Source organism: Neomonachus schauinslandi, chromosome 2 (genome assembly GCF_002201575.2).
Source record: "Neomonachus schauinslandi chromosome 2, ASM220157v2, whole genome shotgun sequence".
Classification (NCBI taxonomy): Eukaryota; Metazoa; Chordata; class Mammalia; order Carnivora; family Phocidae; genus Neomonachus; species Neomonachus schauinslandi.
Genome location: NC_058404.1, coordinates 170,072,016 through 170,096,798, shown reverse-complemented (window position 1 = coordinate 170,096,798; position 24,783 = coordinate 170,072,016). Strand labels below are relative to the sequence as shown.

The following is a 24,783-nucleotide window of genomic DNA, read 5'->3' as shown; positions in this document are numbered from 1 at the left end:
TACATCCAGTAAAGGATTAATGTCCAAAATATATAAAGAACTTACACAACTTAATATAAAAAAACACAACCAATTAAAAAAAGGGGAAAGGACTTGAATAGACATTTTTCCAAAGAAGGCATATAGATGGTCAGTAGGCACATGAAAAGATGTTCAACATCACTACTTATCAGGGAAATGTAATTCAAAACCATAATGAGATACCTGACACCTGTCAGATTGGCTATTATCAAAAAGCCAAAAAATAACAAGTGTTGGCAAGGATGTAGAGAGGTGGAGAAAAGCAAATCCTTGTACACTGTTGGTGGGAATATAAATTAGTGCAGCCACTATGGAAAACAGTATGGAGGGTCCTCAAAAAGTAAAAATAGAACTACTATATGATCCAGCAATTCCACTGCTGGATGTTTATCCAATGAAAATGAAAACACCAATTCGAAGAGGTATATGCACCCCTATGTTCACGGCAGCATTACTTACAATAGCCACGATGTGGAAGCAATAGATAAATGGATGAAGATGGGATATATATAAATACACATAAATATGTGTGGGATACATATAGATAGATACACATAAAACTCAGCCATAAAAAAGAATGAAATCTTGCCATTTGCAACTACGTGAATGGACCTAGAGTGTGTCATGCTAAGTGAAATAAGTCAAAGAAAGACAAATAGCTTTCACTTATATGTGGAATCTAAAAAACAAAACAAATGAACAAACAAAACAGAAATAGATTCATAGATACAGGAAACAAACCGTTGGTTACCAGAGCGTGGAGGGTTGGGGTGAGCAAATGGGTGAAGGGGGTTAAGAAGTACAAACTTCTAGTTATAAGATAAATAAGTCATGGGATGTAATATACGATATAGGGAATATAGTCAATAATATTCTAATTCTAATCACCATTTGGTGATGGATGAACTAGACTTAACGTGGGGATCATTTCATAATGTCTAAAAATATTGACTCACTATGATATATACCTGAAACTAATAGGATATTATAGGTCAATTATACATCAATTAAAAAATAAGAAGAAGGGGCGCCTGGGTGGCTCAGTTGGTTAAGCGACTGCCTTCAGCTCAGGTCATGATCCTGGAGTCCCTGGATCGAGTCCCACATCGGGCTCCCTGCTCAACGGGGGGGTCTGCTTCTCCCTCTGATCCTCTCCCCTCTCGTGCTCTCTGTCTCTCACCCTCTCTCTCTCAAATAAATAAATAAATAAAATCTTTAAAAAAAAAAAATAAGAAGAAAATAAACTGAAGGAAAATGGTGTATTAGAATTCAATTCTGGCAACTGACACAGTACCCCAACTCAAATAAGATTAGGCAAAAGAAAGAATTTATTATAAGGTATTTTATGGAAGATTGAACATCAAGATGGCAGGAAGGGCAGTGATGTGGCTCTGCTTCCACTAACTAAATCCTATGACTTAAATATCATCAGGATTCTCTGACTCTAGTCTCTGCCTCTCTGTGTGCTTTGACTTCCTTCTTTTCTTTCTTTGTTCCCAGAATGGGAAACTTGGTTGCTGACAACTCAGGAGCTTTACATCTTACAGCACCAACACTAGAAAGACTGGCTTGATTCTTTCTTCCTACATCCAAAAATTGCTTGACCCTGCCTTGAGTCAAGTGCCCACCCTCTACCAATCAGCTGTGGCCAAGGAGACTGAGTCACTCAGGGACCCCTTCCAAGAAAATCCTATGAATGGAGGGAGGAGAGGAACATTTTCGGGAGAGAGGGATTTCTATTCCCAGAAGGGAAGCAGTGCTTAGAATGCAAACCCTAGGTTTCTACTATAAATGGAAACATTGGTATGCTAAATGTGTTGACCAAGAGCAAGAACTTCCCATTAACTAGGTACAATCATAACCCTACCATATTCTGGTAGTCAGAATAACATTCCCTGACTTAAGGAAAGCAACACAAAAACATAGGAAATATGCCTTTTTTTCCACATGTGTGGTTGTGACGGAGCCACGATATTCTTAAAATATAGGTTTCTCGGGCGCCTGGGTGGCTCAGTCGTTAAGCATCTGCCTTCGGCTCAGGTCATGATCCCAGGGTCCTGGGATCGAGTCCCACATCGGGCTCTCTGCTCAGCAGAAAGCCAGCTTCTCCCTCTCCCACTCCCCCTGCTTGTGTTCCTGCTCTTGCTATCTCTCTCTCTGTCAAATAAATAAATAAAATCTTAAAAAATATATATATATATAGGTTTCTCTTTGTTATTTTATTCTTAGCAAATTGCATTTCTCCACTACATGATGAACCATCACTGACTTATCCAAAATAACTCACATGGTTCCTTATGAAAATAAGAGAATAAAACCTATTATAAGCAAGTGATTTGGATATTTTCTTTTGTATTTATGTATTACCCAATTACATTGAAACATTTCTGTTTACCTTCTATCCACTTTTTTTCTCAGTTATGTTTTTCCAATGCTCTATAGGAATAAATATGAAAATCTTATTCCTTTTTTTCTGTAAAAGAACTGCAACTCCTTTATTATATTTAGAAATCCAATAAACTTCTAATTACATAGAATAATTAATGGAAACATTGGGAATAATTCTTTTTGCCATTATTTATAAAGTTTCCTGGGACACATTATATAGATATAATTTTATATTATATATTAGTTTATTTCATTTGAGGCCCAGGATATTGGTATCCTCCTTTAGAGGAAGCATTTACTTTGCTACTGGAAGGCCACAGCTAGGCCTGGGGCCCTAACAAACCCAGGTGACGTAGTCTAATCTGGGATTGAAATGATTGGAAGCTGTGCTTCAGTCCTCATGAAGGCCAGTGAGTCCTTTTTTTTTTTTTAAGATTTTTATTTGTTTGTTTGTTTGTTTATTTATCAGAGAGAGAACAAGCAGGGGGAGAGGCAGAGGGAGAGGGAGAAGCAGGCTCCCCGCTGAACAAGGAGCCCGATGTAGGGCTCGATCCCAGGACCCTGAGATCGTGACCTGAGCCGAAGGCAGACGCTTAACCGACTGAGCCACCCAGGTGCCCCCAGTTATTCCTTTTTACTTTATTCCTAGGGTTGTCATTTGGTGACCCCATCCAAAGCCTGGGGACTTTATCAAAGCCCCCCTCCTATAAAGTTGGCATGCTCAAATTTCCATTTTTGTTCCCCATGGCCCATGAGTCATCGTAAGCTCTGCATATCTCTCATCATCTCAGGCACATATTTCAGAATTGGCAGATACTTTCATATATGATGCTTCTTCTACTTGGAACACTGGATAGCTCATCTCACACCCCTCCCTTACTCCTGGCTAACTCCTACTTCTACCCTTATGGCTTAGCCTAAATGTAACTCCCGGGAAACTTTTCTTGATTCCCATGGCAGGGCCCCTCCCTTGTGCCACCATAGTATCCTGCCTTCCCTTGTCATGAATACTTATGACATTTAAAAATAATTGCTTTATCTCCCCTTACCAGACTCTACACTTTGTGATGTCAGAAACAGTATCTTCCTTGCTTATCCTTTTGTTTCTGGCACATAAAACAGTGCCTGGAGTATAGTAAGAACGCAAATATTTTTTCATGAATAAATTGATATTTCTCTATGCTTAAATGGCCTTCCATTTCCTGCAGAAAAAATTCTCACTTCCTATGCATGGTACATAAGACTTTTTGTGATGTGAGACCTGGATCTGTCATCACCCCATACTCTAAAATATGCTTTGCTCTTTAACATCTCTGTATCTTCAGGGTCCTCTGCCCTCTGTCTGTGTGTCTTTTTTCCCTTTGTAGTCTGGAAAACTCATGCTGTCTGTGTCTTCTCTTGTGGTCTGGAAAATTCTTGCTCCTCTTCTAACAGTTTAAGTTTCTCCTCCTCTTAGAAGTCCCTTTGGGCTGATTCTTGTTCTTTTTCTGTTACATTTACTTTCTTCTTTATCTGTGTATCTTACACAGCATTCATCATGTACTATAATTGTTTGTTTATATGTCTATTATACCACCAAATTGTGAGTTACTTAAGGGTGGAAGCTCTCTTTTAATCTCCATAGCCCAGGTCTGATCACATTTCTTAGTTAACAATATTAAAAAAATAGGCATAATAATTATTATCACTTCTTTTTAAAAATTATTATCACTTCTTGAATAGCCTGACTTTGAAGTACATTTTCAAAAGTATCTTTGCAACAATTCCCGTAAGTTAGGTACTAATTCCTAATTCCTAGAGTTTCGAAAAGCTAAATAACCTGTCTAATATCGCATAGTTAGTAATTGGTGGAAGCACAATTTGAATCCAGATAATCTGATTGCAGAGTCCAAGCCGTACTGGCTGGAGAGACAGAGGGAGAGAAGGTGGGGGGCGGGGGGATGTGGCATGGTATCAGGAGGGGCAAAAATAGTTCCGTGGGTGGCCAGGCATAGATTCATGGATGGGAACGGTGGGAATTGAGGACTGAGGAGTTGGTTCAGGCTAAATTATTCATGCCCGAGTGTATCATGATAAGGAGTTTAGGTTCTGTCCTGTAGCTAGTGGGTTCATTTTAGATTGAAGCTTAGGAATTACAGAACTACAGTGTAACACATAGAAGCTCTGGCTGTGTATACAGCAGGTTGCTGGCAAACAGGTGATTGTGTTCACATTATAGCAGGGGGTGGACTTCTGGATCAAGGATGCCGAGGAAAGGCCGTATTTGCTTCCATTTTCATCATCACGGTCCATCTTACAGCTATGGAGAAGTGATTAGTAGCCACAGGGTATTCCATTTACAGAAGAAATGTGTGTCTGGTTATCCTAATAGCATTTGGATTTGGTCTTTATCCTCAATCTGATATTGTATATTTATACAAAAATCTTTATAACTGTATATATACTTTAAATTACTTTTTGTGTGATTGAAATATATTAAAATTCAGTCTGAAATGTTTGCTATCTGGAAATTTGGAAAATTATTTCTCTGTGTACTTATTCCCCCCCATATACACAACGCATGTATTTTTCTAGGCTTCATAGCTCCAATTTTTATGTGTAATGATTGAATAATCCAGTTGATAGCACTTATGGTAAATTCGAACCAGATAGGTATTTGGAAAGGCTATTTAATTAAAAGTGGTGTGTACTCAGAAACATCTCACATGTGTGATATAGAATAGTAACTCACCCCTTTATATTAATTTATTTTTGATGTGCATTAATGTGTTATGTAATTGTTTTTGGTGTCCCTTGCTGTAGTTCTGTGACATTAGGAGATAGCACTACACAAATCTAATTTTACTATAGCCCTAGAAGTCTTAATGTTTGATAACCTTCCCTCTCCTCCCCCAAGTGCCCCATCTATGTTCTCCCTCTCTGTGTCCCTCTCTCTCCCCCTCTCTCTCCACCCCCCATCCCTTCCTTCCTCTCTCTCTCTCCTCCTCATGCAGGTCACATGTTCACACAGAAACACATTGTTAGGTGAAAAGTTCTCATTCTACTGAGTAAATAAGAATTTTTTTTTCTTTTGGAGAGAGCGCATGTGTGAGTGGGGAGGGGAGGGGCTAAGGGAGAGGGAGAGAGAGAATCTCACGCAGGCTCCACGTTCCCTGAGGAGCCTAATACGGGTTCAATCTCACGACCCTGAGATCACGACCTGAATCGGAATCAAGAATCAGATACTTAACTGGCTGAGCCACCCAGGTGCCCCTGAGTAAACAAGAGTCTTGATCTTATTAAGCTTTCTGTAGCCACATACACCACTCCGGTTGTACTTGACTCTTACATGGTATCTTGTCCCCATTTCTCATTCAAGGTTATCCTTGCGGGTTATTATTCAGTTAGATTCTTACTGTGAAAATGCTGATTATGGGTCAAGAATAAGTCCTGTATTCTCATTTATTAAACATTTTCTATGAGATCAAGAAAAATCATTGGATCTTCATGGTGATGCTAACCAGTTGTTTTTCTTTTCTGTTGTGGAATAATCAGAACTGGGAAGGACTTGATACAGATTCATGAAGGTTCCTTAATCTTATCAAGACTACACTGTTGGCCACTATGACAATAACTAGCCTAGAGTGAGTGTCTGCCACGTGCCAGGCACTGGGCTCAGTATTTTGCACACATGGCTGGTAGTCACCACATTAGTAGCAAGGTAAGTCAGCCACGTTCGACAGATGAGAAAGCAGGCTGAGAAAAGAGATTCATTAATACACCTGAGGTCACACAGCTAGTAAGTGACAGAGACCAAATTTAACTTCAAATTTGTCTGACTAAACTCCACACTTCTTTCTTTCTTTTTTTTTTTTAAAGATTTTATTTATTTATTTAATTGACAGAGAGAGACAGCGTGAGAGGGAACAGAAGCAGGGGGAGTGGGAGAGGGAGAAACAGGCTTCCCCCTGAGCAGGGAGCCCGATGCGGGGCTTGATCCCAGGACCCTGAGATCATGACCTGAGCCCAAGGCACTCGCCTAACCAACTGAGCCACCCTGCGCCCCTCCACACCTCTTTCACTACATAAAATTTCTTTCAATCGGCAATTGATATAAATATCTGAGGAGATGCATATCTATACAGGGGCAGCAAAAACAGAAAAAAAGAAGCAGCATTATTGGATTTCTTTTTTTCTATTTTACTTTATTTTATTTAATTTTAATTTTATTTTATTATGTTATGTTAATCAGCATACATTACATCATTAGTTTTTGATGTAGTGTTCCATGATTCATTGTTTGCGTATAACACCCAGTGCTCCATTCAATACGTGCCCTCTTTAATACCCATCACCAGGCTAACCCATCCCTCCACCCCCCTCCCATCTAGAACCCTCAGTTTGTTTCTCAGAGTCCATAGTCTCTCATGGTTCGTCTCCCCCTCCAATTTCCCCCCCTTCATATTTCCCTTCCTACTATCTTCTTCTTTTTTTTTCTTTAACATATAATGTATTATTTGTTTCAGAGGTACAGGTCTGTGATTCATGAGTCTTACACAATTCACAGCACTCACCATAGCACATACCCTCCCCAATGTCTGTCACCCAGCCACCCCATCCCTTCCCCCTAACCACCACTCCAGCAAACCTTGGTTTGTTTCCTGAGATTAAGAATTCCTCGTATCAGTGAGATCAGATGATACATGTCTTTTTCTGATTGACTTCTTTCGCTTAGTATAATACCCCCTAGTTCCATCCACGTTGTTACAAATGGCAAGATTTCGGGGTTTTTTGATGGCTGCATAATATTCCTGTGTGTGTGTGTGTGTGTGTGTGTGTGTATACACATCTTCTTTATCCATTCATCTGTTGATGGGCATCTTGGCTCTTTCATAGTTTGGCTATTGTGGACATTGCTGCTATAAACATTGGGGTGCATGTACCCCTTCGGATCACTACATTTGTATCTTTGGGGTAAATACCCAGTAGTGCCATTGCTGGGTCATAGGGTAGCTCTATTTCCAACTTTTTGAGGAACTGCCATACTGTTTTCCAGAGTGGCTGCACCAGCTTGCATTCCCACCAACAGTGTAGGAGGGTTCCCCTTTCTCTGCATCCTCGCCAACATCTGTCATTTCCTGACTTGTTAATTTTAGCCATTCTGACTGGTGTGAGGTGGTATCTAATTTTAGTTTGATTTGGATTTCCCTGATGCTGAGCAATGTTGAGCACTTTTTCATGTGTCTGTTGGCCATTTGGATGTCTTCTTTGGAAAAATGTCTGTTCATGTTTTCTGCCCATTTCTTGATTGGATTCTTTGTTCTTTGGGTGTTGAGTTTGATAAGTTCTATAGATTTTGGATACTAGCCCTTTATCTGATATGTTATTTGCAAATATCTTCTCCCATTCTGTCAGTTGTCTTTTGGTTTTGTTGACTGTTTCCTTTGCTGTGCAAAAGCTTTTTATCTTGATGAAGTCCCAATAATTTATTTTTGCCCTTGCTTCCCTTGCCTTTGGCAATGTTTCTAGGAAGAAGGTGCTGCGGCTGAGGTCGAAGAGGTTGCTGCCTGTGTTCTCCTCTAGGGTTTTGATGGACTCCTGTCTCACATTTAGGTCTTTCATCCATTTTGAGTCTATTTTTGTGTGTGGTGTAAGGAAATGGTCCAGTTTCATTCTTCTGCATGTGGCTGTCCAATTTTCCCAACATGATTTGTTGAAGAGACTGTCTTTTTTCCATTGGACATTCTTTCCTGCTTTGTCAAAGATTAGTTGACCATAGAGTTAAGGGTCCATTTCTGGGTTTTCTATTCTGTTCCATTGATATGTCTGTTTTTGTGCCAGTACCATACTGTCTCGATGATGACAGCTTTGTAATAGAGCTGGAAGTCCAGAATTGTGATGCCACCAGTTTTGCTTTTCTTTTTCAACATTCCTCTGGCTATTTGGGGTCTCTTCTGGTTCCATAAAAATTTTAGGATTATTTGTTCCATTTCTTTGAAAAAAGTGGGTGGTATTTTGATGGGGATTGCATTAAATGTGTAGATTGCTCTAGGTAGCATAGACATTTTCACAATATTTGTTCTTCCAATCCATGAGCATGGAGAACGTTTTTCCATTTCTTTGTGTCTTCCTCAATTTCTTTCATGAATATTTTATAGTTTTCTGAGTACAGATTCTTTGCCTCTTTGGTTAGATTTATTCCTAGGTATCTTATGGTTTGGGATGCAATTGTAAATGGGATCGACTCCTTAATTTCTCTTTCTTCTGTCTTTTTGGTGTATAGAAATGCAACTGATTTCTTGCATTGATTTTATATCCTGCCACTTTACTGAATTCCTGTATGAGTTCTAGCAGTTTGGGGTGGAGTTTTTTGGGTTTTCCACATAAAGTATCATATCATCTGCAAAGAGTGAGAGTTTGACTTCTTTTTTGCCAATTCGGATGCCTTTTATTTCTTTCTGTTGTCTGATTGCTGTGGCTAGGACTTCTAGAACTATGTTGAATAGCAGTGATGATAGTGGACATCCCTGCCGTGTTCCTGACCTTAGGGGGAAAGCTCTCAGTTTTTCCCCATTGAGAATGATATTCACTGTGGGTTTTTCATAGATGGCTTTTATGATATTGAGGTATGTGCCCTCTATCCCTAAACTCTAAAGAGTTTTGATCAAGAAAGGATGCTGTACTTTGTCAAATGCTTTTTCTGCATCTATTGAGAGGATCATATGGTTCTTGTTCTCTCTTTTATTAATGTATTGTATCACATTGATTGATTTGCGATGTTGAACCAACCTTGCAACCCAGGAATAAATCCCACTTGGTCGTGGTGAATAATCCTTTTAATGTACTGTTGGATCCTATTGGCTAGTATTTTGGTGAGAATTTTTGCATCCATGTTCATCAGGGATATTGGTCTGTAATTCTCCTTTTTGATGGGCTCTTTGTCTGATTTTGGGATCAAGGTAATGCTGGCCTCATAAAATGAGTTTGGAAGTTTTCCTTCCATTTCTATTTTTTGGAACAATTTCAGAAGAATAGGTATTAATTCTTCTTTAAATGTTTGGTAGAATTCCCCTGGGAAGCCATCTGGCCCTGGGCTCTTGTTTGTTGGGAGATTTTTGATTACTGCTTCAATTTCCTTAGTGGTTATGGGTCTGTTCAGGTTTTCTATTTCTTCCTGGTTCAGTTTTGATAGCTTATACATCCCTAGGAATGCATCCATTTCTTCCAGATTATCTAATTTGCTGGCGTATCGTTGCTCATAATACGCTCTTATAATTGTTTGTATGTCTTTGGTGTTGGTTGTGATCTCTCCTCTTTCATTCATGATTTTATTTATTTGGGTCATTTCTCTTTTCTTTTTGATAAGTCTGGCCAGGGGTTTATTGATCTTATTAATTCTTTGAAAGAACCAGCTCCTAGTTTCGTTGATCTGTTCTGTTCTTTTGGTTTCTATTTCATTGATTCCTGCTCTGATCTTTATTATTTCTCTTCTCCTGTTGGGTTTAGGCTTTATTTACTGTTCTTTCTCCAGCTCCTCTACGTGTAGGGTTAGGTTGTGTATTTGAGACCTTTCTTCTTTCTTGAGAAAGGCTTGTATTGCTATATACTTAACTCTTAGGACCGCCTTTGCTGCATCCCAAAGATTTTGAACAGTTGTGTTTTCATTTTCATTTGTTTCCATGAATTTTTTTAAATTCTTCTTTAATTTCCTGGTTGACCCATTCATTCTTTAGTAGGATGCTCTTTAGCGTCCATGTATTTGAGTTCTTTCCGACTTTCCTCTTGTGATTGAGTTCTAGTTTCAAAGCATTGTGGTCCAAAAATATGCAGGGAGTGATCCCAGTCTTTTGGTACTGGTTGAGACCTGATTTGTGACCTAGGATGTGATCTATTCTGGAGAATGTTCCATGAGCAATAGAAAAGAATGTGTATTCTGTTGCTTTGGGATGGAATGTTCTGGATATATCTGTGAAGTCCATTTGGTCCAGTGTGTCATTTAACGTCTTTTATTTCCTTGTTGATCTTTTGCTTAGATGATCTGTCCATTTCAGTGAGGGGGGTGTTAAAGTCCCCCACTATTATTGTATTGTTGTCAATGTGTTTCTTTGCTTTTGTTATTAATTGGCTTATATAATTGGCTGCTCCCATGTTAGGGGCATAGATATTTACAATTGTTAGATCTTCTTGTTGGATAGACCCTTTAAGTATGATATAGTGGCCTTCCTCATCTCTTATTATAGTCTTTGGTTTGAAATCTAATTGGTCTGATATAAGGATTGCCACCCCAGCTTTCTTTTGGTGTCCATTAGCATGGTACATGGTTTTCCACCCCCTCACTTTCAATCTGGGGGTGTCTTTGGGTCTAAAATGAGTCTCTTCCAGGCATCATATCGATGGGTCTTGTTTTTTTATCCAATCTGATACCCTGTGTCTTTTGATTGGGGCATTTAGCCCATTTACATTCAGGGTAACTATTGAAAGATAGGAATTTAGTGCCATTGTACTGCCTGTAAGGTGACTATTACTGTATACTGTCTCTGTTCCTTTTTGGTCTGTTACTTTTAGGCTCTCTCTTTGCTTAGAGGACCCCTTTCAGTATTTCTCATAGGGCTGGTTTGGTGTTTGCAAATTCTTTTAGTTTTTGTTTGTCCTGGAAGCTGTTTATCTCTCCTTCTATTTTCAATGACAGCCTAGCTGGATATAGTATTCTTGGCTACATATTTTTCTCATTTAGTGCCCTTAATATATCATGCCAGTCCTTTCTGGCCTGCCAGGTCTCTGTGGATAGGTCTGTTGCCAATCTAATGTTTCTACCATTGTAGGTTACAGATCTCTTGTCCCGAGCTGCTTTCAGGATTTTCTCTTTGTCTCTGAGATTTCTAAGTTTTACTATTAGATGTTGGGGTGTTGACCTATTTTTATTGATTTTGAGGGGGTTTCTCTGTGCCACCTGGATTTTGATGCCTGTTTCCTTCCCAAAATTAAGGAAGCTCTCTGCTATAATTTGCTCCAATACACCTTCTGCTCCTCTCTCTCTTTCTTCTTCTTCTGGGATCCCAATTATTCTAATATTGTTTCATCTTATGGTATCACTTATCTCTCGAATTCTGCCCTCATGATGCTGTAGTTGTTTATCTCTCTTTTTCTCAGCTTCTTTAGTCTCCATCATTTGGTCTTCTATATCACTAATTCTCTCTTCTGCCTCATTTACCCTAGCAGTTAGAGCCTCCATTTTTTATTGCACCTCATTAATAGCCTTTTGATTTCAACTTGGTTAGATTTTAGTTCTTTTATTTCTCCAAAAAGGGTTTCTCTAGTATCTTACATGCTTTTTTCAAGCCCAGCTAGTATCTTTATAATCGTCAGTCTGAACTCTAGTTTTGATATCTTACTAATGTCCGTATTGATTAGGTCCCTGGCAGTCGGTACTGCCTCTTGTTCTTTTGTTTTGAGGTGAGTTTTTCCGTCTTGTCATTTTGTCCAGAGGAGAATAGATGAATGAGAGAACAAAATGCTAAAAGGGTAACAACGACCCCAGAAAAATATACACTAAACAAATCAGAAGAGCCCCGAAACTGGGGGAAAAGAAAGGGAAAGAAAGAAAAAAGAATATGATCAAATATGATCAGGCTGGTGAATAGATCAGTGCTACATACTAGATTTTGGGCATATTTTGGCCTGTTAGAAGAAACTGCCTCCCAAAATTTTAAAGAAAGAAAAACTTATATATGTACAAAAATAAGGGCAAATACGATGAAGGGATGGAATATGACTATAAAGATGAAAATTATAAAAGATTTTATAAAAGGAATGGATAAGATAAGAAGTTGGTTGAAAAAAGAAAGAAGAGAAATTAAGAAAAAAAAAGGGAGAGAATGTGATCAGGCAGGAAACTAGAACAATGCCATACGCTAGAGATTTAAGGTATATTTGGGTCTTTTAGAAGAAACTATCCCAAAATTTTAAAGAGAGAACAACTTATATATATACCAAAAATAAGGTTGACTACAATGAAGGGATAGACTATGACTCTAAAAATGAAAAATAAAAAAGATTTTTAATAAAGGGATTGATAATATGTTGGTCGAAAAAGGGAAAAAGAAAAATTAAAAAAAAATAGAAAAAGAAAATTAAAAAAATTAACTTCAAAAGGCTAAAGAATCATGGGAAAAAAAGCCATGAATTCTATGTGCTGTATTCCCCTAGTGCTGGCGTTCTGCTGTTCTCATTGATCGGTAAACTTGGTCTTGGCTGGCCATTCTTGCTGATCTTCTTGGGGAGGGGTCTGTTGCCGTGGTTCCCAGATGTCTTTGCCTGAGGCGGAATTGCCCCACCCTTGCCAGGGGCCAGGCTAAGTAATCTGCTCGGGTTTGCTCTCAGGAGCTTTTGTTCCCTGCACGCTTTCCGTACAGCTTTGCAGGATGAGAGTGAAATGGCGGCCACCCAATCTCTGCCCTGGAAGAGCCAAGAACTTGGGGCCCCACTCCTCAGTGAGTCCCCAGAGAAAAGCAGTCCAGTCACTCCTGTCTCCCCGGTCTCCGGCCGTACTCCGTGCTCACCCGGCCTGTGACTGAGCGTTTCTATCTCTGGCACACGGCCCCATGTGGAGTCTCCAAACCCTGCAGATCCCTGCGGTGTGCTCCCGCGCCGCTCCTCCAGGGGAGGAAGGGGAGTCTCCCCGGACCTGCCACTTGTTGGGTCCCTGCTGGAGGAGCAGTGGCCCGACTGTGCCACGGATCACGGTTTATAGCAACCCTGAGCTGAGAGCCCTTGCCTCGGCTCTGTCTCTGCAGCCGGCTTCCCCGCTCTGATCCCTGGGAGCTCTGCTGCACTCAGGCACCCCCGGTCTTTCTGTGACCCCGAGGGTCCTGAGACCACACTGTCCCAGTGAGGGTTCCACCCCCTGCTTAGCCGCTGGAGCGATGTCCCTCAGTGGAGCTGACTTCTAAAAGTTCCAATTTTGTGCTCTGCTGCTCTATCACTTGCCGGTAGTGACTGATGGAGGCCCCCTCCCCCGCTGTCTATCCTCCCGAATATCACCTCGGATTCACTTCTCTGCACGTCCTACCTTCCAGAAAGTGGTCGCTTTTCTGTTCAGAGAGTTGCTGCTATTCTTTTCTTCAATCTCCTGTTGAGTTCATAGGTGTTCAGAATGGTTTGATACCTATCCAGCTGAATTCCTGGGACCAGATGAAATTTAGGTCTCCTACTCCTCTGCCATGTTGCTCCTCTACATTATTGTATTTCTATTTTCAAATATTTTATACTGTGAAAATCTGAAGCAAAATTATAGACGTTTGTTAGAATTCTAAATCTAATTTGTGAATTTTTCTAGTGGAAAATTGATAGTCTTGTCTTCAATGCAGTAGTCATCAAGAATGGATTTTCTATCTTTAGTTTTAAGACAAAATTGGCTGCAGCATTGGCAAGATGTCGAATCAAACATGATGCCCTTTCAATTTACCACATTCTTCCAGAGACAGTTAGGAACCAGGAACTAAGGGCCTCCACTTTGCCACTTTATGCTTGGATAAATACTTGTAAAATCAGGTAAGAGTTTTAATCAAATTCATTATTCATATATCAATTTGCTAGCCTTTCAAAATAATGTGATAAGAAATATCTTTTTAATGGGTGGGTGGGGCACATCTAGAGGAGTGATGGGGAATCATAGTTTAGTTCAGGATCTTATCACCAAATTACCAAAGGTAATTACATAAATATGTTAACTTTTCTGTCTTTAATTATCTTTTAACTTGTTGGCTAAAATTGTTTAAGTTCCATTAGATGCAATATATGCAGTGATATTTATATTTATTTTAGGAAAAAGATGCTAGTGTTAAATGCATTTTCAATATATTTTTAATTACAACCTAATATTGCATATTTACAGCTCTGAAGAAGTTTATTATAGTTTGAAGAAAAAAGGCTATAATAAAGTCACATCTGTATTGCATATTGATGATAAAGTCTATGCTGTGGACCAACATTGCTATGATGTTTTAATTTTTCCATCTCATCTCAAAAAATGATCTTCTAAATATAGATCTTTTCAAAGAATATAAACTTATATTTCAGGTAAATATTTACTTTCATTGTGATTCTCAATAATCCTACTTAAAGAATCCACTTAAAAATAAAAGCTAACAAACTGATTATATTTATATAGATTATCAAGGAGATTTATAAAACCTAATTTTCAACTATTTTATTAAATAAAATTAATACCCCTACAATCAGTGCTCCTATTTTCTTCAGCATCTTCATCCCATGTGAAGTTGTAAAGAACATGTTCTCCTTCCTAGACTCTATAGATGGGGATACTTATACTGCTGGAAGCTGAAAGGCTGTATTTTTCTCTTCCAAGGGAGTATTCAAAAAAAGTGCAATGGTACCTTTTCTACCTTCTATTTCTGGGGAAGATGCTAGTACTGTCCTGAATTTGAAAATGCAATATGTAATACTTTCCCATTACCTCCTTAATACGGTCTTACAGCCTTGATTTGTAAGAGGTGTATAATGGTTATCACTACAGGAAGAGAATGTGAGCTATAATGTGGTTTCAACAGAATGAAAAATAAACGGTCCAAAAAATTAGGTTATATTAATTTTTATGTCCTTAGATTCCAATTCTTGCCTCAGAATTACCTTGGTCTTCTAAGGTTTACTCCTTCATATTCTTGGGTAGACTCTCTTGGCCTTATCTTGTAGTGATACCCTATTGAGCCCTGAGATCAACTGCAGAAACCCATCTGTCTAGCCCCCTTTAATAAGCTTGTCAACCATCTTACTTTTAATATCTGTGAATTAGCAATGATTTAAATGCGAGTGTAATGAGGAAGAAAGAAGGGCAGTAGCTGATGAGTGAGTTTTTATAAAGGGGTAAGATGAGTGCTGTAGTAGGACATCACTAATCTATTAATCACATTTTGGGGATTTTGACATTGTCTTATCACTATATAAAAGTTAAATGATAAGATTCATAATTTAGGCTAAAGTTAAGGTCTTTGTTTTAAATCTGTTTCTATCAGTTATTTTTGTTAATTTTGTCTTCTAACATATATTAAGATGTTTTAAACTCAAATGGATTAGGTATCTCAGGAGTTCTACCAAGAACTTTTTTTTTACTTAGCCAAAAAGAAATCAGTTCATGCTTCTAGTCAAACCATTTGAAATTCTAATCATATCATTATCTTCTAGGACAAATCTCGAAGTCTCGCTGTCCATTCTGTAAGGGCTTTATTAAATATGGACGATGATATCTTAATGGTCAATACAGGTTCATGGTACACAGTTGCCCATATGTCAATCTTAACAAATAATAATATCTCAAAAATATTTGTGTGTGGAGTAAAATCACAAGCTAAGGATCCTGATCTGAAGAACCTTTTTACAAAAATGGGATGTAAAAGTATGTATAAATATTTTTTGGTTTGGTGATTAATGTTCTACAAAATTTAGAAATGTCAAAAATGTTTGAATTTATTATTTTTTATAATATAAAAACTATATACTCTAGTCTTAAAATCCTCACTAATTCATATTACACCAGGCTCTTCTCATTGTTTAATACTGATTAAATAACTAGTTTAAATTAATGAATATATTGGCACTTTGGTATATTGCTTGGCATTAGCTACTGTATAATTTGAAGTTCAAACAATAATTAGTTAAAGTAGGTAGTAGAAATTATCATCCTTTAATAAATAAGAACACAACTAAAGGAGTGCTTGACAATGTTAATATCTAGGACTAGAAACTACATCCCTTAGGCTTCTTATTTTCAAAATATTTTTCATTGGATCATGCTGTAACTAAAGATAACATTTTATTATAGGTTCAGTAAGGCTGAAAAACTAAGCAAAACTTTTGACAGGTTCACAGGGTTAGGGAGACAAAAAGCAGAATTCAAAGCTTGACCTGGAGAGGCAGACTGGTAAATACCTAGTATTTCACTTGGAGACAGAAGAAGTAGATGCTGGATAGTTATCAGTTGTGTAACAAATTGAAGCCCAAATTCCAGTCATCTCATTCCCAATTGGATTAAGGTGATCTGGGATTATTAGTGCCAGATTTAGATGCCTATCAGAAGCAAAAGTAAATTTTTTCTGGAAGAAAATTACATATCCTAGGTCTCATATTATCTCCTAAATTTTTTCAAATACAATGTCTGGCACTCAATTAAAACAAAACAAAACAAGGCAAACAAGAAGAAAAGATAGGACTGATATAAAGAGAAAAACATTACAATAGGAGCAAAACTACAGATGGTCCAGATACTAGAGATATCAGATGTGGACTTTAAGATAACTATAATTAGTATGCTGAAGAAACTAAAGCCAAGTTGTAGAATTTCAGCAGAGAACTAGATACTATATATTTTTAAGTCAAAAGAAAATTCTAGAGCTAAAAAATACAACATGTGAAATTAAGAAGTAAATAGATAGATATAACAGTAGGTTAGACAGAGCTAAGGAAAGAATAAGTGAACTGAAAAGCCACAAGAGAACATCCAGACTGAAACAAGGGGAGAGAGAAGGATTAATAATATGGAAAAGATCATAAAACACACATGAGACTCAGTGATCCAGTGATCTTCCATATGCTGTGATTGGGAATACAGAAAGAGAGGAGAAAAAGAATTGAGAAGAAACAATATTTGAAATTAAGGCTGGGAATTTTTCAAATAGATGAAATAAATTAAGCCACAGATTCAAGAAGCTCTATGAACTCCAGTAAGAATAAATATATAGAAAACATATTAGGTACTTTGTGGCATAACTGCTGAAAACCAAAGACAAAGCAGCCTGGGTGATAATATATATTACCTTTAATGGAATAGCAATAAAACTAAAAACTAACTTTTCAACAGATATAACTGAAACCAGAAAACTAATATCTTCATAGTGCAGAAAGAAACTACCAAGTAGATTTCTAAACTCAGCAGAAATTTCCTTTGAAATAAAATAAAGATATTCTTAGACAAATGAAATCTGAGAGTTTGTCACCAGCAGACACAATGGAGGATATGCTAAAGGTTATTTTTGGAGTAGAAGGAATATTATCTCATACAGAAAGTTGTAGATGCTGGAATAAATGGAAAAGGTAAGTACATAGGTAAACTAAATAATTATCTAATGTCTTATGGGATTATAAACTAATGTGGGGTTAAAATATGTATGTTATATATAATTAAATTACAACAGTGGTACATAATTTAGAGAGAAGGAAATGGAATTAATGTGTTTTATCATCTTTGCTTTGTCCAAGAAATGGTAAAAGTAGTAAATTATTAAGTAGAGGTGTGTGTTATATCTGGGGCAGTGAATAAACAAATAATAAAAGAATGTTTAACTAATAGCTAGGAGGGGTGGAAAATGGAATATGGAGTTGGAATACCATATTAACATAGAAAACGTAAGACAAATAGAAAGCAAATAGGTAGATTAAACTTTAAAGATATATATGTAAACACATTAAGTATGCATAACTAATACTTGAAATAAAAGACAAAGAATACCAATATTAGATTTTTAAGATCAACTATGTGCTGTTTAGAAGAGAGACCCCTTACATAGAAGGATATAAAAGAAACTTAGAAGCACAGAAAAAGATATACATCATATATACTAACAAAAGAGCTATTGACAAAGTAGATTTAAGTCAAGAAACATTACTAGAAATGTAATATGTTCATCAGGAAAGTGAAACATTATGAAAGATGTACTTAATAACATAATCTCAAACATAACTAAACTATAGATTTCACATATGATTTTTGCAAGGTTGCTAGATACAAGGTCAGCATACAAATCCAATTTCTGCATACCATTATCGAAAGTTTGAAAATGAAGCAGATACCTTTTACAATAGTATCCAAAACCATAACACATAATACATCTAATAAGAAATGTGTAAGAGCTCCTCATAATACTATGGACCATTATTGAAAGACAGAAGACCTAAGTAAATCGAAGAATAGATCATGTTTATGAACTGACAAACTCAATGTCATTAAGATGACCTTTCTCTCCAAGTTGATCTGTTTGGATTCAGTTCAATCCACATGACACTACAGAGTACTGAGATGTTTTTTTTTTTTCAGTAAATGGTGCTAGAAAAAGTGAAACCCATCTGTACTTCACACCATCAACACAAATCTAGAATCTCCTAGAATTTATTAATGACTGGGATTTCTTTCTTTTTTTTTTTTAATTTATTTGACAGAGAGCGCGAGCACAAGCAGGGGGAGTGGCAAGCAGAGGGAGAAGCAGGCAGAAGCAGGCTCTCCGCTGAGCAGGGAGCCTGATGGGGGACTCAATCCCAGGACCCTGGGATCATGACCCGAACATAAGGCAGACACTCAACTGACTGAGCCACCCAGGCATCCCGTGACTGGGATTTCTTAAACAGGACACACAAAGCACTAACCATAAAAGAAAATATTGATAAATTGGACTATAGTAAATTTTTAAAAAATTTGAAACTTCTGTACATTAAGAGAGTGCTAAGGCAAACTGCAGACAGGGAGCATATAAACTGATGAAGAGTTGTATCCAGTGTATAAAGAATTCTTACAAATTAACAATAAATAGACAGACAACCCAATTGGAAAATGTGCAAGAGACGTGACCAGTCATTTCACAAAAGAGGAGATCCAGATGCCAAAAAAAACTTAGGTAAAAGTAGTCAATCCCATTACTAATCAGGGAAATGTGATTAAAATCACTACACATCCACAGAATGATTAAAATTTAAAAGATTGGCAGGGGTGCCTGGATGGCTCAGTTGTTAAGCATCTGACGCTTGATCTCAGCGCAGGTCTTGATCTCAGGGTTGTGAGTTCAAGCCCCGTGTTGGGCTCCACGCTGGGCATGGAGCCTACTTAAAAAAAAAAAAAGACTGGCAGTACCAGGTACTGGCAAGGTAAAGAGCTTTGGGAATACTCAAACACAGCTGGTGGGACTGTAAACTTGTACAACCACTCTAGAAAACTAGCATTAATCACTAAAAATTGAATATGTACATACCCTGTGACCCAGCATTTTACTTCCAATTACCCATCTGAATTTTTACCTACTTAATAAGAGAGAATAGGAACTAGTAGGTAACCACGCAGTAAAGGAAAGGAAGTTTCTCCTTTTAGAAGTCTTCCAACTAATAAATGAAAAAGGGATGACAGAATTAAAATGTGACTATTTTGCAACCCCTTTGCTGGTGACAGAAAGGCAACTTAATGGATGAATATGACGTGACTTGTGAAGTAGTTTTACTCCCCTCTCTATCCTCTCCACCCCAAAAAAAAGAAAGAAAGAAAGAAAAAAAAAAAAGAGCCTGAATCTAATTAAGCTTCCTAAGATCCAACTACTAAGTTATAGGAAGCACAGAAGACAAGAACATGTTAAAGTACACTCTAGGGAAGCAATTAGTGAAATCCAGACTGTGGAAACCTCTTAGTAGTACAAATAACCATGTTTCATTAGGAAATAAATTGTAAGAAAAAATGGAAAGGGAACCTATCAAAAAGAAATTTAAAATAAGGCTTATCAACTAATTGCAATGTATGTATCTTATATAAAATCCAGGGGCGCCTGGGTGGCTCAGTCGTTAAGCGTCTGCCTTCGGCTCAGGTCATGATCCCGGAGTCCCGGGATCGAGTCCCACATCGGGCTCCCTGCTCGGCGGGAAGCCTGCTTCTCCCTCTCCCACTCCCCCTGTTTGTGTTCCTGCTCTCGCTATCTCTCTCTCTGTCAAATAAATAAAATATTAAAAAAAAAAAAAAAAACTAAAAAAAATCCAGACTCAAACAAACCGTAAAAAATCTTTGACATGTGTGAGACTACTGGGAAATTTAAGCCATGATTGGATGCCATTATTTTTTTTTATTCAATGATAATAAGGACTTATTATTTTTTAATTTGTGTGGTTATATTTTTAAAGGAGTTCTTATCTTTAGAGATATATGGTGAAATATTTATAGATTCAAAGTAATATGGGTGGGGTGGAAATGGGTACAGATATAGATGAAACAGAAGTGGGCAGGAATGGTTCACTGTTGAATCTCCATGATGGGTACTTGAGAATTTCTTATATTTTTACATCTGTTTTTGTATATGTTTGAATTTTTCTGATAGAAAGTTAAAAATAGAAGGGAAAAGAGGAAAAGGCCCACTGATTAAAAACAACAACAACAACAACAATTTCAAAACAGACAGAATAGGAAGACGAACAAGGTGATCAGACAAGAGAAAGGGGGTGGGTGAGCAGTTTTGGGGTGACTCCTCAACAGGTGAAGGGAATGGGAGCCATTGCAGAAGTGGAGGGGTGGCCTGAAAATAGGGGCACAGATCATTATACTCTGAGGGAGGGCAGACTTTCTTAAACTAAATCACAAGCTCCTTAAGGGACTTTAGACAGCCTCATAAATGCTTTTGAACACCCATTTTTCTCTGGAGAAGATAAAATAGAAACGGGGATTACAAATGGCAAAGGGAAATAACCCATACTGAGCATTTACTATGTACTAGGCACCATACTAAACTGCTTTATCTCAGTCTTCACCACAATTAGATGAAGTAGGCATTATTATCCCATTTTATGAGTAAGGAAATGGAGGCTCAGAGAGATTAAGTCACACAGCTAGTAAACAGTGCAGTTGGGAGCACACGTGGGTATTTCTGCCTCCAAAGACCATTTCCCTCAACTACATCACACCGTTTTGAAGGAACCTGATGTTCACAATGAAAAATTAAATTATATTTTGTGTAGAAGGTATTTAAATTTCAAAATTGTTCTCTCAAGTGAAGGAGAAAGAGAATTCATGTATTAACTTTAAGAAGTTATCAGAGAAAAATAGCTCTCTTTTCTGACTATGTTGAGATGACTTTTTGTGATGTTGAGGATTTAAAAATGAACATGATAAATCGATCTAATGACATACTATATTAAGATTTTTAATTAATATTTTTGCATTAATTTTTCTGTTTTTTCTCCAAGATATTCAAATATTTCATGAGACATTTCTTAACATTGAACCAAAGGATCATAGATTACAGAATGTTAAAGTGATTCTGCTGCTACCTCGTTGTTCAGGACTGGGTGTTAGTAATCCAGTAGAATTTATACTAAATGAGCATGAAGGTACTTTAAAATTTTTTAATTTATAAATTATTGAAACCTGTTGATAATCTCAAAAATAAAATTATTTAAAATCATTAAAATGACATATCAAATATACCGGATTAATGAATAGCTACCAAGTATAGAGCACTTACAGTATATAAAGTACTTTACAGGTCATCTGAGTGGCTCCGTTGGTTAAGCAGCTGATTCTTGATTTTGGCTCAGGTCATGATCTCAGGGTCCTGAGATTGAGCCCCACGTTGGGCTCTGTGCTAGTCTGCTTCTCTCCCTGCCTCTCTCCCTCTGCTCCTCCCTGTGCTTGCACACTCTCTCTCTCTCAAATAAATAAAGTAAAATCTTAAAAAAAAAAGTACTTTACATTCATTGTCTCATTTAATCCTTTTGGCAATCCTTTGTGATATGCACAAGGGGAATATTAAAAATATTTAATAATTGGAATGATGTAGGCCATCAGAATAGATGTTGGCCAGTGTGCTAGTCTGGTATATACTAGAACTCAAGATATAGGCATTAAAATTTATCAGCATTTTATAGATGAAAAAACTGAGACTCAGATTAATTCATTTCTGTAAGGTCACACAGGTTCTAGTTAGTAACGGAGCTAGAATTCAAATTTAGATCAGCTAGACTGTAAGACTGTGTTCTAAAATGGTCCTAACTAAATCATCACATTATTTCAAACTCAAGACTTCTTTAATCCCCAGTATGTATGTTTTTTGATATGAATACCTCAGATTAAATATTAATTCTAGGAATATTTTTTATTTGCTTCTTTAATAAATCATAAAATATTATTTAACATTACCATTTATTGAGCACTTGTATATAAGGCAGTGAGCTAAGCACTTTGCTTCGATTATTTTATCAAGTCCTCACAAGAACTCAGTGGATCAGGTACAGTAGTCTCCCGTTATCTATGAAAATTTGTTCCAAGACCCCCAGTGGATACCTGAAACCATGGGTAATACTGAACCCTACATATACTATGTTTTTCCCATACCTATGCACCTATGATAAAGTTCAATTTATAAATCTGGCACAGTAAGAGATTAATAACTAATAAAATGGAGCAATTATAACAATATTCTGAAATAAAGGTTATGTGAATGTGGTTTCTCTTTGAAAATATCTTATTGTACTGTACTCACCCTTCTCGTGATGATGTGAGATGACAAAATGTCTGTGTGATGAGATGGAGCGAGGTGAGTGATATAAGTACTGTGACGTAGCGTTAGGTTACTATTGACCTTCTGCCGATTGGTCAGAAAAAGGATCATCTGCTTCTGGGACCGAGGTTGACTTTCAGTAACTGAAACTGCAGAAAGCAAAACCACAGATGATGAACTCTTATTTTCTACATTTTATGAGTACAGAATCTGAGGCTCAGAGAGGTTGATGCTCCCCAGAGCCATTTGACTAGTGTCAGGGCCCAGATTCAAACACAACAGCTCTGACTCTGAGGTTGACACTGTGAGCCACTTTTTAAATCAGAGTGTATTGCTGTGCATTAACTGAAATGGTTCCTTACTCTAATCTGTTCATATTGAAAGCCCTAGTTAGATAAGATTAACTGGAATATTAGATAAAGAAGACATTTCAGCCACATTCAACATATAGTGAGTACCTATTTTCTGTTTCTAGCAAGGAGAGAATCAAAGATGAGAAAAAGAAATGCAGGAAAAGAAGCTAATATTCATTGCACACAACTATGTGCCAGTCAATATTCTAGGTGGTACGCATGCACTATCACCTAATATTTACCATCACTTTTTGAGGATAGTGTTCTTTTATTACTGTATTTCACAGAGGGTGGAAAAAACAAGACTCAGAAATCTCACAAGTTGCCTAAGGTCATGTAGCTAGTAAATAGAAGTTGGGATTCAAATTCAGATGAGTTAGCACATTCCACAATACTACACAATGTGTAACTAGGCTTACACCGTTCCACATGGAATTTTGAGTTGCTATAGAAAATTTCTTCCCAGTGACAGTAAAACAGAAGAAAAACCAACTCAGATGGGAGAATGGCGAGCTGAGAAACTTCCTACATTAACAGAAATAAATAAGAATTAGTAGACACTGGGAAAAGAGGGGAAGAAATAGCAGCAGCTATAATAAACATTGCAGTCAAGAGATTTAGAGCTTCCAGCTGAGAGACTCTGGCCTTATTCTGGGCCATCTTGAAGTAGGAATGCAGAGAAAAACCAACCATAGGTAAAAATAAACTAGAGGCTGGGGGTGAGGGGGTCTGGGAAAGCCCAAATGGAACAAGTGATGAAAAGGGAGAAAGTAAAATATTTCCTAGGTATTAGCAACTTCTGAAAACTTTGATCAAGAGGCATCAGGATAAGCCAAGAAGCGGTCTTTGGCAAACCTGGAAAAAAAGGAGGGTTTCCTCTGAGGAGGTAACAGCCAGAGCAAATAAGGAGCTGCTGACCTAGTGCCTATGGTAGAAATATTAGTAATAAACTTAGTAAGGATGAACCCAAAGGACTTAGATATTAGGTGGAAGGGAGAAATCATGAATTTGAAAAACATTTTAACATTGAAAAATATTAGAACCATTGAGGAATATATGAAATTGTTCTTTGCTAATAACTTGGAATTATTTTAAAATGGGGTGAAAGAGGCAAATTGACATGGTTTTAAATAATAATATGTAAATGGTCCTTTAAAAAGTGGTGAATAGAGATAGAAAAATGTGAAGTGTAAAACTAGTGGGAAGAAATGGAGTTTAATTAACCTTTAGTGATATTACTGGAATGAAGAACAGCCAATATAAGGCATAAATAATTGGCTCTCATACTCCAGGGAGTTAGTGAGAGGTAGAATAAACAGAAGTTAGGAGTTTGGACTCTCTGGTCAGATTTCTCAGCTAGAATCATGGTTCTACATCTAGTAGCTATGTGACTTAGATAACTGGATTAATGTATGTTTGAACAGTTTTTTTTTTTTTAAAGATTTTATTTATTTATTTGACAGAGACACAGTGAGAGAGGGAACACAAGCAGGGGGAGTGGGAGAGGGAGAAGCAGGCTTCCTGTGGAGCAGGGAGCCCGATGCGGGTCTTGATCCCAGGACCCTGGGACCATGACCTGAGCCGAAGGCAGACACTTAACAACTGAGCCACCCGTGTGCCCCTGAACAATTTTCTTAATGTTAAAAGGGATAATAAAGGGGGTCATAGGGGCGCCTGGGTGGCTCAGTCCGTTAAGCGGCTGCCTTTGGCTCAGGTCATGATATCAGGGTCCT

At 37.5% G+C, this 24,783-nt stretch overlaps 1 protein-coding gene across 1 annotated transcript in view; it reads left to right on the top strand.

Annotated features, from left to right (window-relative positions):
* NSUN7 (NOP2/Sun RNA methyltransferase family member 7) overlaps nucleotides 1-24,783 on the top strand; it is a 60,244-nt gene that overhangs the window by 12,406 nt on the left and 23,055 nt on the right. Inside the window, 5 exon segments of the mRNA XM_021701640.1 lie at nucleotides 13,786-13,938; nucleotides 14,282-14,411; nucleotides 14,413-14,466; nucleotides 15,589-15,799; nucleotides 21,385-21,528. Coding sequence (XP_021557315.1) covers nucleotides 13,786-13,938; nucleotides 14,282-14,411; nucleotides 14,413-14,466; nucleotides 15,589-15,799; nucleotides 21,385-21,528 — 692 coding nt within the window.